Source organism: Haemaphysalis longicornis, unplaced genomic scaffold (genome assembly GCF_048455015.1).
Source record: "Haemaphysalis longicornis isolate Haplotype H1 unplaced genomic scaffold, Haemaphysalis longicornis Haplotype H1 scaffold_8, whole genome shotgun sequence".
Taxonomy (NCBI): Eukaryota; Metazoa; Arthropoda; class Arachnida; order Ixodida; family Ixodidae; genus Haemaphysalis; species Haemaphysalis longicornis.
Window position 1 is genome coordinate 159574342 of NW_027526445.1, and position 15059 is coordinate 159589400.

Genomic DNA, 15059 nt, shown 5'->3' on the forward strand with positions numbered 1-15059 from the left:
GCAGCCCAGGGACTTTTCGATGGCTGTATAATGTCGTCACTGAGCATGTTGACGACTTGAGTCCGGATGGCTTCCCGATCGTATGAAGAGACGCGGTATGGTGATTATCGCGTAGGTCGGGCTCCATCTTCCGTTATTATTCGGTGCTTCGCTAGAGGTGTCTGGCGTAATTTGGAGGTCGCGAAAAACACTCTCTGCAGGGACGCAGCAAATCCAACAATTTCTTCTGTTATTCTTGTGGTAACGCCGGCTTCACGTTGAAGAGATTCCGAAGCTTGAAGGCATCTTCGGGTGCGCGTTCAAAGTCGGCGACTGCGATCACGTCAATTTCAGTGACTGCGATAACGTCACTGCAATCACGTTCACTAACGGTCAAAAATACTCTAACCATTCCCCGAGGCCTCCTTTGGCATTGTAGACTGCCGGCATTTCTTCCTGTATTTCCTAACGAGCCCCTAATTTCCAAGTCACATTATCCCGCGAAACCTTAGCGAGGGCCTCGGTTCTGGCAGCCTTGATGCCAAGGTAGCATAAGAGGGTTTCCCGCCAGTTGCCCGCTCATGACAGCCTGTAGACGTTCGAGTCACGCCCCGGGGTTCGAAAAGAAAGTCCCCTTCTCCCCGTATAGTCTGAGTGGCGTTGGCTACCACCCTCAAGCGTAAGATACAGTTGTAGTAAATATAAGTACCCCAGAAAGTGAAGGAGAACACAGTCGCCCAGATAGCCGAATTGGTAAGGCATTCGAGATTTAATCGAAAGGCGTGGGTTCGGTCCCTCCTCTGGGCGCGTGTTTTTCTTTCTTTCTTTCTTTCTACGTAAATATTTAATATATATATATATATATATATATATATATTTAGGCGTGGGTTCGGTCCCCACTCTGGGCGCGTGTTTTTCTTTCTTTCTTTCTCATGTAATTAATAACAAAAAAAATAATGTAACGTCACTAACGATAAAAAATAGTATAATCATTCCCCTATGGCTTCTTTGGCGTTGTAGACTGCCGGCATTTCTTTCTGTATTTTCCTACGAAGCCCCTCATCTCTGAACCCTATTATCGTGCGAAAGCTTAGCGAGGGCCTCGGTTCTGGCAGCCTTGATGCCAAGGTAGCATAAGAGGGTTTCCCGCCAGTTACCTGCTTATGACAGGCTGTAGACGTTGGCGTCACTCCCAGGGGGTTGAAAAGAAGGTCCGCTTCTCTCCGTGTAGTCTAAGTGGCGCTGACTACCACCCTCAAGCGTCCGATACCGTTGTAGTAAATATAAATACCCCAGAAAGTGACGGAGAACACAGTCGCCCAGATAGCCGAATTGGTAAGGCATTCGAGATCTAATCGAAAGGCGTGGGTTCGGTCCCCACTCTGGGCGCGTGTTTTTCTTTCTTTCTTTATCATGTAATTAATAACAAAAAAATAAAAAATAATGTAACGTCACTAACGATAAAAAATAGTATAATCATTCCCCTATGCCTTCTTTGGCGTTGTAGACTGCCGGCATTTCTTCTCTGTATTTTCCTAACCAGCCCCTCATTTCTGAACCCTATTATCGTGCGAAAGCTTAGCGAGGGCCTCGGTTCTGGCAGCCTTGATGCCAAGGTAGCATAAGAGGGTTTCCTGCCAGTTACCTGCTTATGACAGGCTGTAGACGTTCGCGTCACTCCCCGGTGGTTGAAAAGAAGGTCCCCTTCTCTCCGTGTAGTCTAAGTGGTGCTGGCTACCACCCTCAAGCGTCCGATACAGTTGTAGTAAATATAAATACCCCAGAAAGTGACGGAGAACACAGTCGCCCAGATAGCCGAATTGGTAAGGCATTCGAGATCTAATCGAAAGGCGTGGGTTCAGTCCCCACTCTGGGCGCGTGTTTTTCTTTCTTTCTTTCTCATGTAATTAATAACAAAAAAAATAAAAAAATAATGTAACGTCACTAACGAAAAAAAATAGTATAATCATTCCCCTATGCCTTCTTTGGCGTTGTAGACTGCCGGCATTTCTTTCTGTATTTTCCTAACGAGCCCCTCATTTCTGAACCCTATTATCGTGCGAAAGCTTAGCGAGGGCCTCGGTTCTGGCAGCCTTGATGCCAAGGTAGCATAAGAGGGTTTCCCGCCAGTTACCTGCTTATGACAGGCTGTAGACGTTCGCGTCACTCCCCGGGGGTTGAAAAGAAGGGCACCTTCTCTCCGTGTAGTCTAAGTGGCGCTGGCTACCACCCTCAAGCGTCCGATACAGTTGTAGTAAAAATAAATACCCCAGAAAGTGACGGAGAACACAGTCGCCCAGATAGCCGAATTGGTAAGCCATTCGAGATCTAATCGAAAGGCTTGGGTTCGGTCCCCACTCTGGGCGCGTGTTTTTCTTTCTTTCTTTCTCATGTAATAATAACAAAAAAACTAAAAATAATGTAACGTCACTAACGATAAAAAATAGTATAATCATTCCCTTATGCCTTCTTTGGCGTTGTAGACTGCCGGCATTTCTTTCTGTATTTTCCTAACGAGCCCCTCATTTCTGAACCCTATTATCGTGCGAAAGCTTAGCGAGGGCCTCGGTTCTGCAGCCTTGATGCCAAGGTAGCATAAGAGGGTCTCCCGCCAGTTACCTGCTTATGACAGGCTGTAGACGTGCGCGTCACTCCCCGGGGGTTGAAAAGAAGGTCCCCTTCCCTCCGTGTAGTCTAAGTGGCGCTGGCTACCACCCTCAAGCGTCCGATACAGTTGTAGTAAATATAAATACCCCAGAAAGTGACGGAGAACACAGTCGCCCAGATAGCCGAATTGGTAAGGCATTCGAGATCTAATCGAAAGGCGTGGGTTCGGTCCCCACTCTGGGCGCGTGTTTTTCTTTCTTTCTTTCTCATGTAATTAATAACAAAAAAAATAAAGAATGATGTAACGTCACTAACGATAAAAAATAGTATAATCATTCCCCTATGCCTTCTTTGGCATTGCAGACTGCCGGCATTTCTTTCTGTATATATATATATATATATATATATATATATATATATATATATATATATATATATATATATATATATATATATATATATTGTGATCATCCTTGGGCAATCTACCGGCACCGGTTGGCACAGTCCGTCTTGGTGGGGGATCATCGGACTGCCATCATTGCTTCCTCTTCATCTGTATATTATCATCATCATTAGCGGACGTGCTCTAGCACTTCGTCCTCATTTCTGTGAATACTCATCGTGGTGTGTACTCGGGCGTTCCCTGCTCGAGCCTCCGAATAAACGGTCGCCCCGAAAATCGGCCTCTGCGGTGAACCTTGTCCTCTCAATATATATATATATTTTGATGAGTTTTGTAACGGGCCAGAAGAAACGGTCAGGTAAAAGATAAGAACAACTTTGCGGTAACTCGTTTATTATAAATTAGTCCGACAGTTTCGGAAGTGGAACTTCCTTCCTCAGGGACAATCCCACAATGAACACCGAATCCTTATGCACACTGCATGCGAGGGAGTCTCTCTTCCGCTCCCTCATCAAGGAGGGGAATACGCCAGAGAACGTAAAAAATCCGGTAACAACACGGCATTTGCTGAGTGGAGAGGATTTAAAAAAAAGGAGGAAAGACGGTGGTTTTATTGAGAAAATGGCACGGGTGGGGGATGGGAGCGGGACCAAAGTTTTCTATCGGCCCGCTGCGGCTGGGATGAAAGAGAACTGACAAACAAAATACAGACAACGCATGAGCACAGATGGGAAGAGCGGGGCGGTGGTGTCGTAACTAAGGACGCGGTCTTGGCCCGGCATTTGTTTCGTGGGTTCACCCAGAACAGACCGTTAAACGGAGAGGCATTGCTTTTACCAAGAAACCGGTGATAAGTCTACTTTTTTTGCCCTTTGAAGGGCCGCGACATGGCGACAGAGAAAGGCACTAGCAGCAGCCAGCGGCGAGCCGCACAGCGGTCGGACCGCGCGGAAGACAGGGATCAAGTTGCACAGGGGCGCGGCGAGTTCGAAGAAGACAACGAGTGCCCCGTCCGTGCTTGGCCGCAGCGTAGAGTAATGTAAAGGCACACATACGACGCGACAAGCGTGAAGTTAAATGGAGGGCCGACACAGAAAACCACTGAATAACGCCACCGCTATGTCTTTCAGGACCACCCACCATTAGCTCAGACAACTGGCGCATACCGAGAGGGAGCGCCGCCCAAAAAAGCCACCTAATCCCCGCACTGCCCGTGCTGCGCGATAAATGCTTTCCACGTTGGGACAACTAAGAAGAGTAAGAAGAGAGAGGGAGGTAACGTTGAACGGCAGTGCCAGTCTGGCCGTACCTTGAAATTGTCGTGTTCTGTTAAGACATAGCGGTGGCGTAATTCAGTGGTTTTCTGTGTCGGCCCTCCATTGAACTTCACCCTTGTCGCGTCGTATGTGTGCCTTTACATTACTCTACGCTGCGGCCAAGGATGGACGGGGCACTCGTCGTCTTCTCCGAACTCCCCGCGCCCCTGTGTAACTTGATCCCTGTCTTCCACGCGGTCCGACCACTGTGCGGCTCGCCGCTGGGTGCCGCTAGTGCCTTTCTCTGTAGCCATGTCACGGCCCTTCAAAGGGCAAACAAAGTAGACTTATCACCGGTTTCTTGGTAAAAGCAATCTCTCTCCGTTTAACGGTCTTTATAAGGCGGTCTTCATAAGTTTTTCATAAAGCGAGTTGTGCTGCGACATGGAGCCCCTGAAGTCCTTATCACAGACCGCCGAACGGCCTTCACTGCGCTGCTTATGCAAGGAATCTTACGCTACAGCAACGCGGATCACCGAAGAACGACGGCGTACCACCCCCAAAGAAAGAGACTAACAGAACCTCTGAACAAGACGATCGCGGATATGCTGTCACTGTACGTTGACGTTGAACATAAGACTTGGGACGAAGTGCTTCCGTATGTCACGTTTACGTAGAACACGGCTATCCAGGAAATACGCAGTTGACGCCGTTTGAGCTTGTCTACGGAAGAGTGCCGACTACGATGCTAGAAGCCATGCTACCGCATGTAGAAGACGACGACCTCAACCCCGATGTCCAAGGATACCTTCAGCGTGCGGAGGAGTCCCGCGAACTAACTCGAGTTCGTACAACAGACCAGCAGCTGGTGGATGCGGGGCGCTACAACCTCCGACGCTGAGATGTCGAGTACCACCCAGGGGATCGTGTTTGGGTTTGGACTCACGTCTGACGACGCGGGCTGAGTGAGAAGCTTCTGCGACGGTTTTTCGGAACCTACCAGATTCTGCGACCTGTCGGCAAACTTACCTACGAGGTGATCCCCCATGGTGATTCCGGAACATCATGACGCACGCGGCCCGAAGTCGTCCACGTGGTTCGCTTGAAACCTTACTATGCAAGACGACGGATTTTTTAGTTGTTGTTTAGACTGTCTTTATTTTAGCATCGGGTCGATGCACTTTTAGAGAGGGGGTAATGCCTTGAACAATGTATAAGTTTATTGTTTGTTTTTGCTGCCTGGCCATGCCCGGCTGTGTTATTTCCGTCCCAAACGAGCGCGTCTTCCATTCTTTATTTTTATGCCGGACGGGCTATCACATTCAGATAAGCAGACTCTCTCGCCCTAACGTCACTAGCCAAGAATGATCTAAGATTTACAATGTTCTGGATGTAAATCGACTGTTCCAGGAACACTCGCGTCTAGAGATAAAAGCCTGCAGAGCAGACGCCATGGCATTCGAATCACCGACACCAGTTTATGCACGTCACTTTGTTGATTACTGTATCGCCGCTTTGTAGTCTGAGTTGCTAGGGGAGGACAAGTGCGCTCCAATAAACTTGTTTTTCTTGGAACGCAACTGCGTCGTCTTCGGCAACGTGACAATATATATATATATATATATATATATATATATATATATATATATATCTATATGGTTTGGAAATGAGGGGCTCGTTAGGACATACAGAAAGAAATGCCGGCAGTCTACAACGCCAAAGAAGGCATAGGGGAAGGTTAGAATATTTTTTTACCGTTAGTGACGTTACATTATTATTAATTTTTATTAATTACGTGAGAAAGAAAGAAAGAAAAACGCGCCCAGAGTGGGGACCGAACCCACGCCTTTCGATTAGATCTCGAATGCTAAGGTAAAGCCGAATTGGTAAGGCATTCGAGATCTAATCGAAAGGCGTGGGTTCGGTCCCCACTCTGGGCGCGTGTTTTTCTTTCTTTCTCACGTGAATAATAAAAATTAATAATAATGTAACGTCACTAACGGTAAAAAAATAGTCTAACCTTCCCCTATGCCTTCTTTGGCGTTGTAGACTGCCGGCACTTCTTTCTGTATGTATATATATATATATATATATATATATATATATATATATATATATATATATATATAAAATAAAAAAATAAGGGTTGGCAGTCAAGAAAACCTCGGAAAGCAAAGGGGAGGTTGTGGTGGGTCTTAGAAAGAGATGAAGAATTTTTTGAGTCGAAAAGAAAGTGCTAGGGAGCACAAGTTTATTGGAGTGCACTTGTGCTCCCCTAGCATGGCCGGCACCACTTTCTTTTCGACTCAAAAAATTCTTCATTTCTTTCTATTACCAACCACAACCTCCCCTTTGCTTTCCGAGGTTTTCTTGACTGCCAACCCTTATTTTCTGTCTTATTTGACGGAGCCCCTCATTTCCCATATTCTGATTCGCTACATATATATATATATATATATATATAGCTATATGTTTATATATATATATATGGGAGTAGTAGAACTTTGAAGATGGTATAGAACACAAGAGAAGAAAAACTTAGAACAAGGTAAAAGCACGATTGTGGCCTACGTTTCAGCAAAGAGAACTTGCTTTCATCAGGGCCCAGCAAGTTCTCTTTGCTGAAACGTAGGCTACAATCGCGCTTTTACCTTGTTCGAAGTTTTTCTTCTCTTGTATATATATATATATATATATATATATATATATATATATATATATATATATATATAAATATATATACAATTTTTTATTTATTTATTTTTATTGTTAATGTCCTTCTCGTGTGTCTCTGTCTCTACTAACCTTATTTTTTTCGCCCGCTGTGGTGTGAGTTTTTGATTCCAGACTATATCTATATATATATATATATATATATATATATATATATATATATTGAAGAAAGGGAGTCCTCTCCCTAAAACGTCAGTCATCCTATTTCTATTTTCTACGCCTTTCTCGTTTGTCTCTGTCTGTACTAACCTTATATGTATATATATATTTATATATATATTCCTTTATTTTCTGGCGTAGCAGGTGCATGCGGATTTTTCGATGCCACGCGCCCTACATTCATACGCTTCACAGACACGTGGCATGAATGTTTGAAGTAGAGGCATGCACGACGCTCGGACGTAAAACACTCGCTCGTACTTATGCCAAAGACGCGCCAATGTTACGGCTTCGCATAACTGCTCTCTTTTATGGTTGTTCCGTCTTGAACCCCCAAAAATAAAAGCCCACAATCGCAAACAACAACGTTAGAAGAGTAATTTCCAACTGTACATCTTAATGAAAGGCGCTGTCCATTCGAGAATCGTGCAGTTAATTTTTATGTACGCAGATGCACTTTGTAGCACGGGCTTCACCAATAAAAACCACGCCCATGCAGGATAGTAGGGATCCCGTCACTTACCGTTAGGAGTTCCTGCGCCTTTTCGATTCCCTTAGCCAAGTTCTGTCCTTGTGCGAAGACGTTGAGAACTCCATAGTGGATGACGTTGTTCATGGCCATTTCTTTCAAGGTCGCACGGACCCATGGGAATGGTATCTCTCGCTTACGCGTTGAACTGGAATAAAGCAGATTAGTTGGATGAAAGTAACCGGAGGACAAAACTAATGGTGAGAGTCACCTGCAGGCGGACCCCACCGCTGACGACATTTACGGTGCTCGCCCTAGTAGTAGTAACTACTGCAGCTATGAAAGGGCCTAACGTCCGCCGAATTAGAGTCGAATCTCACACCTTGGTGTGGACGATACATTATTCACTTTCGTCTGCACCTGCAAGGATGCAACGCTGTGTGGGAGGCAGTTCAGTTTTTCAGGGCTATGGTCACCTTCCGAACGCAAGATTAAAGAATTCTGAAAAAAGCGTACACAGCGAAAACCTTTCTGGGCCACTAGACTTGGAAATACACCACATGCTTGACGAGATTACTGAGCGAAAAAAAGACATGACACTTTTGAGGCAAAACATCAAAGTACAACTGGTATCCTTTATTAAAATAAGTGTTGCTCGATATTTGACAGAAAATGAAAATACGCGTTGAAAACAACATATCTACCCAAACATACAAAATGGGCTCACGAGAGATTTTGACGTCGGGGCAATGTTCTTGTTCAAAAGTAACAGAGTTTGATCACATGGCGTGAGCAGTGGAACACGGTAAAATTGAATTAACCTGAGAATTCCCCCTCAGTGTGTTCTTTTTTTCTTCTTTTTTATTAGGTGGCTCAAAACTGAAGGGGAGAGCATGAGAGGCGGTCGGGGCAAAGAAACAAAGGCCTCTACGTGGTAAGGCTTCAGAAGAGTGTAGTCTTTCGAGACATAGGCAACGATATGAGCATACAAGCGGCAATTTTTTTTACATATGTCCTTGTGCCTGTCGTGCACAACCGGGACTATTGGCGGTGAGATGTTTCAGTGGCGCCCTCTGGCTCTGACGACGGCTTAAGGACTCGCACCGCAGTCGTTTGATACAGTCCGCTTGTGAGGGGCAGCAGTACCTGTGCTAGAAATCACTCACTTTGATGCTTTAATGTATTCGATAACGTGTTCCCATTAATTCAGCTATGTCTGCTTCTGACATCTGAATAATTTCAAGCTGTAACCCCACAAGTTTGAAACACACGAAAAGCCAAAGAACAGCTTTCTTCAAAGCATCGGTCAGAAGGTCGTGTCCAACTCGTCTTCCCTATCTTATTCGGTAGGTTCAGCGGTCTGGCCTCCTCGATAAGTGTTTAAAATGCGTTGGCTTAACTACAGTATTTTTGAGGTGCACTTACGACGACCCAAGAGTTCAGTGCTACGTACACGCGCAGCGCACAGCAGGAAATAACGCGACTGTCTTCTATTTCTGTCGTTGTTGTTGACTTGTATCGGATGAGTGTTTTCTTTTGTGTGCCCAGCGCATTAATTTTTCTGCACCGTCACAAACGTCTTATTAGTACGTTTGGGCATGTTTGGGTGGCTCACAAAGATGTTGTGGATATTTTCTTCAGACTGTATGGCATACATTCCCTTCTTCACAAATTGGCTTTCGTTATGGCTTCGTACAAGAAGGTGCATATCAGTAGCGTGTGGTGTTTATTCACATGTAAATACAATGAGGTCTGTGCTACGCCACCGCGATCTCGCCCTCAGACAACGTTGTCCAGAGTACTTAAAGGCGGCTTTTGTGCTCTGAATTTCTACCGTAACCATCGTTATCATAACGAGCTGTCTCTCAACCCGAAAAAAAATGACATGATTACGGTGTTGAAGGCTTGACATACTGGCTAACGAACGCAATAAATAGTATACGTGCATATATTACAAGAATCAAAACAACTGAGTATTTCCAAGCAGCTCTTCATTATTTTCCAACCCTTCAAGGCGTAAAGAACACACCCTGGTCCACTCGACACGTCGTTTTATGAATTGAAAGGAATTACTCATATTCTTTTCCTGTTCTGAGGCTCCGGCCCACTAATCAGCTCGATTTTAGTGTTAAAAAAGGTTTTCTCCTCCTTATGCGCCCCCTCCTCTTTTTGAGGGCAGTTTACCTATCCCCCATATTTGAGCATTGGCAAGATATCGCTGCAGAAAATGTACCCAAATATCCCTCCAGGTCTGAACATACATAGTGTTCCTCTATCTTTACCGTAGACGTGACTCGTTTTGCTCAATAAACCTCCACACTGGCTAACAGCCTAGTATAAAACCAGCAGGCCCGTATACACACAGTGGGTTGTTTGGAACTCAACCTATCATTATTGCGGCCCACGGTGCACGTCGGCATACTTTCATGCTATGACAACGTAAAGTGATGTGACAGAGTGCTTTCGAGCGTTCGGCAAGGTTGCAAAAACTCTTACCTTGCATACGATTACCGAGAATCTAATGCCTTCTACCAAAGCCGGCAGCCCTGAAGGCCTGGTATTTGCTTTGGTCTTGCAGTTTCGCTGTTGTCGGTTATTAGCAGCTGGATATTATCTTTGTTATAAAGATTGCATAATACAGAGGATGACCCCTAGCTCAGACTATGCGCTCCGCACAGGGCTGACTTCGGAAGGAATGGAGCGACACAGGCAGTGTTTCTTCCGTAGCAGTATCCAAAACTGTGCTTTAACTCACGGCTTGAGCTAGTGTATCCGATTTTATGTCCATTATTGTGATAAAAAGTTACGCACATGCCAAATCTTTGCGGACAATCATTATACCTCAACCGAGCGCAATGATACAGCAGGGAGAGTGAGCCCGAGTAAAGCACACGACAAATGCGAAAATCCCTAAGCCGACGTCACGGAGGCTCGTCTGGCAGCGCCACCAGTGGTCGCGCTCACCGCCAATAGGACCGTCCCAGTGAATAACGCTCCGCTGAAAGAGCCACCCTCATCTGCCATGATGTAGGTAACCGTCGACAGGCGCTGTCGCAAACAGCACCCGAACTTTACGTTTGTATTTCTTTTGGGCACCACTAGCAACCGATTACAACAAATGCGGTGTGTGTTAGCAAATGAAGACATCTTAGACGGCCTGAATGTTCTAACCACTGTGGGAAGCAGGATTATTCGATGCAGTCGGGGTGGAAACCGGAATTCGACATTTCAAATCGACCATAATACGTTGGTGGCTTCTAGCCTGGTCGTTTCGTTCAGCAAAATGCTCATGCATAATGCGCATGCTAGAGTTTTTTAAAAAAAAGGGCTCCAATCTACGCTGTGAAGGTGGTTGGAAAGCAAAGCTGTAAACGACCCCCACAACAATGCCCCATGCGACGTCACTTGAATTCACACAGGTGGCTGTAGAAAGAGTGAAACCAAGGATTCTTCCAGCCGTTACATGCGATTCGCGGGGGCGCCGCTCCGAAGGCAGCAGCGTCGGCCACTGCCTGGCTCGCGCGGCGGGCGCCGCCGCTGTAGCCCGGCCGTGTGTCGGAAGAAAGAAAACGGAGAAGAGTCTGCTTCGAAGGGTGAGGCAGGGGAACCTAGCCATCCTGATGTGTTCGGGAGGGGCTACACCACCGCGCGACACAGGTGCAGACGATGCAACAATCCGGCATGTGAGCTCAGTGATTCCCATTTACACAGATTTAAACTAAATAGTTTCGTAAGTTTGAAAATTGCGAGAAAGCTGGCGGAACTTTTACAATCGCTATGTACCAGAACCAGTTGCTCCATTCGATTCTTGGAATACCTGTGAAAACACAACCGAATCGGTATTCAGGAATTTAGAAAACACAACCCCATTCGTGAAAAGCAGTGCGCAAAAGGCGGCAGTTGTCCAGTGCCCAGATGTCTGTAAGGGGGCTTCATGGTTTTTCCGCCATGCAAAACAATCCGTAACGTATCTCGATCCTCCCAAGTAAAATACGCTAGCGGTTTGTTAAAGTCCATTTGAATATACAGCGTTCCACTGCTCCGCGCCGGGTGCCTCGATGCGAGCGCTGCCGTACGGCAGAGGCGCGCGTGAATCGAGGCACCCTACTGCACGTGCGCTCCAAGCGGAACGTGAAAACTACCTACTAGAACCCTTCGTTACTGTTGCCGTTTTATTTCTCGAAATGCATCTAGGGAAACAGCGGGTTACCGGTTTTTGTATTTTCCTGAATGATTTTTTTATTAATTAACCATCGCGTATTTTTAATAAAGGGACACTGCGAATATCACGTATTGATGTATTGCCTCAGATATGTGTAATATTTTGGTTTGGGTCAACAATGTTGAGAAGTTGATAAGTATGAACATTGCCACTGACTTAGGCATTTCTATTTGGTTGTGGGTATAGAAACCTGTTGTTCAGCATCTGCTTTAAGTTTGGCCGTGCAGCTGAATGATGGTGCCTGCTGTGCGGGCACACTGAAACATTGGACCATGCTATGTTTCACTGTCTTGTAGATGTAACGTTTTCGAGTGTGTCAAGCAAGTTTTCGTTCGGTATTAAGCAGGTTCTACAATGAGCACACGTTCAAATGACGTGTTGAACTTCCTGATGTGTGCTCGTGCTTTTGTATTGTTGCGAAATCGTGGTACCGTGTGTCTTCGCGCCCGACCGCAACGAAAGATGTTTCCACTGCTGTGGCGTGTACGGTCGATCCCTCTGAGTCACTTAGAAAATGAGTTGGAAGCTATAAGCGATGCAGCCTTTCTATTACGCTGGTTCACGCGCTTCATGGTGATCTGGAACAATGTTTTGAGCATAACTGTTCTACCGTATTGAGTTTCAGCTTGTTTCTGAACTCTTTCTGTGAACACCTCTGAACTTCCTGTGGAGTGATTTTGCAGTAGCTTGTTTCACCACCACAGACATTTGCTAAGTGTTCACTGCCCGGAGCACTGGGAAACTAATTGGGTTTGTTGTGCTTTTAGGCAATTGCTGTTACCACTAGCCACTGCGTGCTGATAAGTGGTCTTGTATTAAATTCTCTGTTCACAAAGGCAGACCAAAATTCCTCTTTCAAGTAGCCCAAAAGACACTAACTTAAAAAAATGCGCGCCAATCCACCCTGTGAAGGTGGCTGGAAAGCAAAGCTGTATACGACACGCACAACAATTACCCATGCGAGTTCAATTGAATTCACACACGTGGCTCTGCAACGCGTAAACCATAGGCAAGTGAAATGCACTTGTTACAACACCCTTTATTACTTCAAAGAGACATTCTCTTCTAAAGTTTAATCAACGCATGATTCGGGAACAGGGGTCGGTTGAGCTTTAGGGGTGAAGCACGTGTGTAGAAGCTTTTTTTATAAATTAAAGGAAACTCAAACCCGGTGTTAGAAGATCTCATTTCTCTTCCATCTCTGCCACCACCACCCCCGCTACAAGTGCCGTGGGTGGAGCGCACAGTGGCGCGAGAGGTCGCGTTATGCTATTACGTTGCATTCGCTCAGAACGCAAGGGATAGCCCCGAAGTTGTGCTCGGTGAGTGCACCGTGTGTCTGCCCCTTCTCCGCGTTGGCTCGCGGCGCAATCCGTAAGACAACGGGCTTTCGCTCCGTTTCTCTATTCGTTCCGGGTTCGATTCCTGGCGCTGTCAGTGACTTTTCTTTGTTTGTGGGAGTCTTCTGTTGACCCTAACGGTCGCGACAGAACCCTTGGGCGGTGGAGGTAAAAAGCTTCGTAAAGAGTTAAAAACGCTAAGCGAGTGCGCGTCAGCCTGTGCCTTTAGAGGCGTGCCGATCGTCGGCCAGCTCAACCTTCAAGAAAACTGTCTCGTATGCTTTTCTCCTCGCCAGTTCACGTGCCTTCGCAGCTCAAGTGGGGAGCACAGACGCCAAGTTGGCGAAGCTGGTTGCCGCGGGTTGTAGCGCGTGCTGACGCAACCGCCCTTCGGAGAGATGTGAAAGTCTGCTGACCAAACGACCCGGGCCTCCCAGTCACGGAGGACTTCCCGTGGCAAGTCTGGAAGTCCATGTGAGGTGCAACAGCCGGGTCTCCGACCCAGGGATAGGGGCCTCCAGCTCTGCTGTTACTCCAGCTTTGCACCACCAGTGCAAGCTCTGCCATTTTCTATAACCTCACAACGTGCGCGCTCTAAACCGATCTAAACCTTTCGTTTTGAAAAGCACCAGTTAAACCAAAAAGAAATACGACAAGCCTGGAACACCCTGGTCTTTCACATTTTAGGTGCGGAACCCTTTAGGGGCGCGGCTTGTCGCAGCTCGTGCGGCGTCACGCACGTAGAAAGAGGCTTCGTAAAAGAAAGCCGCTTCCCCTCGTCAGGATCAAACCAAGGTCCTTCGCGATACGAAGCCGATGTCAACTTCATTGTGCACAGAGAGAAATGTTCCTAATATGCAAACTGTTAGAGGTTATCTTCGCGCTGCGTCGTTTCCACGGATGCTGCCATTGCTGGACCGCAAATAAATGCACGAAATAGAAATGTGAAATATAGAATAACGAATTAATTATCCCAAAGTAATGATAACTCAATCTAGTGTCTCTTTACAGGCTTTTTCAAAAAATCACCGGAACTTGAAAAGTAGCACCTTTTATCTCCGCGCGGAGAGAATCTACTCTATTCATTAGGTAGTTAAGCCCCGTTGTCGGTGGCAAATAAGTTCCGTCCAACTGCTGGGTTCTCCGTGTAAACGGCAGCATGGGATCATGTGGCTATTGGATGGTATCATCGCTGTCGTGCATGTTTTTAAAGCAAAGCTTTACTACTTTTGTGCAGCAATTTCATGGAGGATGCTCAAATCACCTTTTGATGGGACACACCCCCAGCGACACACCCCTCGAAGCCCATCGCGTAATTCGCCACCCTCACAAAAATCTTTACCGAGATTTAATAAACTTGTTATAGAGCCAAGTCAATAGACCTTATCGGTTCTGAATGTAGTTTCTTATGAGTTTCTTATGGGGTTTTTATAAAAGAAATTCAATAAGCTTTCTATACAATTCTTACTCAGTACAGTCGCAACAGCCTGTTGAGTGGGAGTCAGGTTTGAATACAGTATCTGGTGGATTTTTATTAATTTTATGGCAATTATTTTTTCATAAAATGCTTATTGAGTATAGTCGTAACGTCCTGTTGCGTGTGAATAAAGTTTGAATAGAATTTTTGATGAGTTTTTATTAAATTTGCCTGCATTAGCATTCTTAAAATTTTTATTGAGTATGGTCGTAACAACCTGTTGAGTGTGAGTAAGCTCTGAATACAGTTTCTGAAGGGTTTCTATTAAATTGATCGCAATTAGATTTCTATAAAATTCTTATTGTGCCCAGTCATCACAACCTGTTGCATAGAGCTAAGTCTGAGCAGAATGCCTGATGAGTTTTTATTACATTATCTCTACTAGCTTTCTATAAAATTCTTATTGAGTTTAGT

At 45.7% G+C, this 15059-nt stretch overlaps 1 protein-coding gene across 1 annotated transcript in view; it reads right to left on the minus strand.

Moving 5' to 3' along the window:
* LOC144149759 (uncharacterized) overlaps positions 1–15059 on the minus strand; it is a 68385-nt gene that overhangs the window by 36906 nt on the left and 16420 nt on the right. The window contains exon 3 of the mRNA XM_077681411.1: positions 7661–7814. Coding sequence (XP_077537537.1) covers positions 7661–7814 — 154 coding nt within the window. The remainder of the gene's footprint in view (positions 1–7660; positions 7815–15059) is intronic.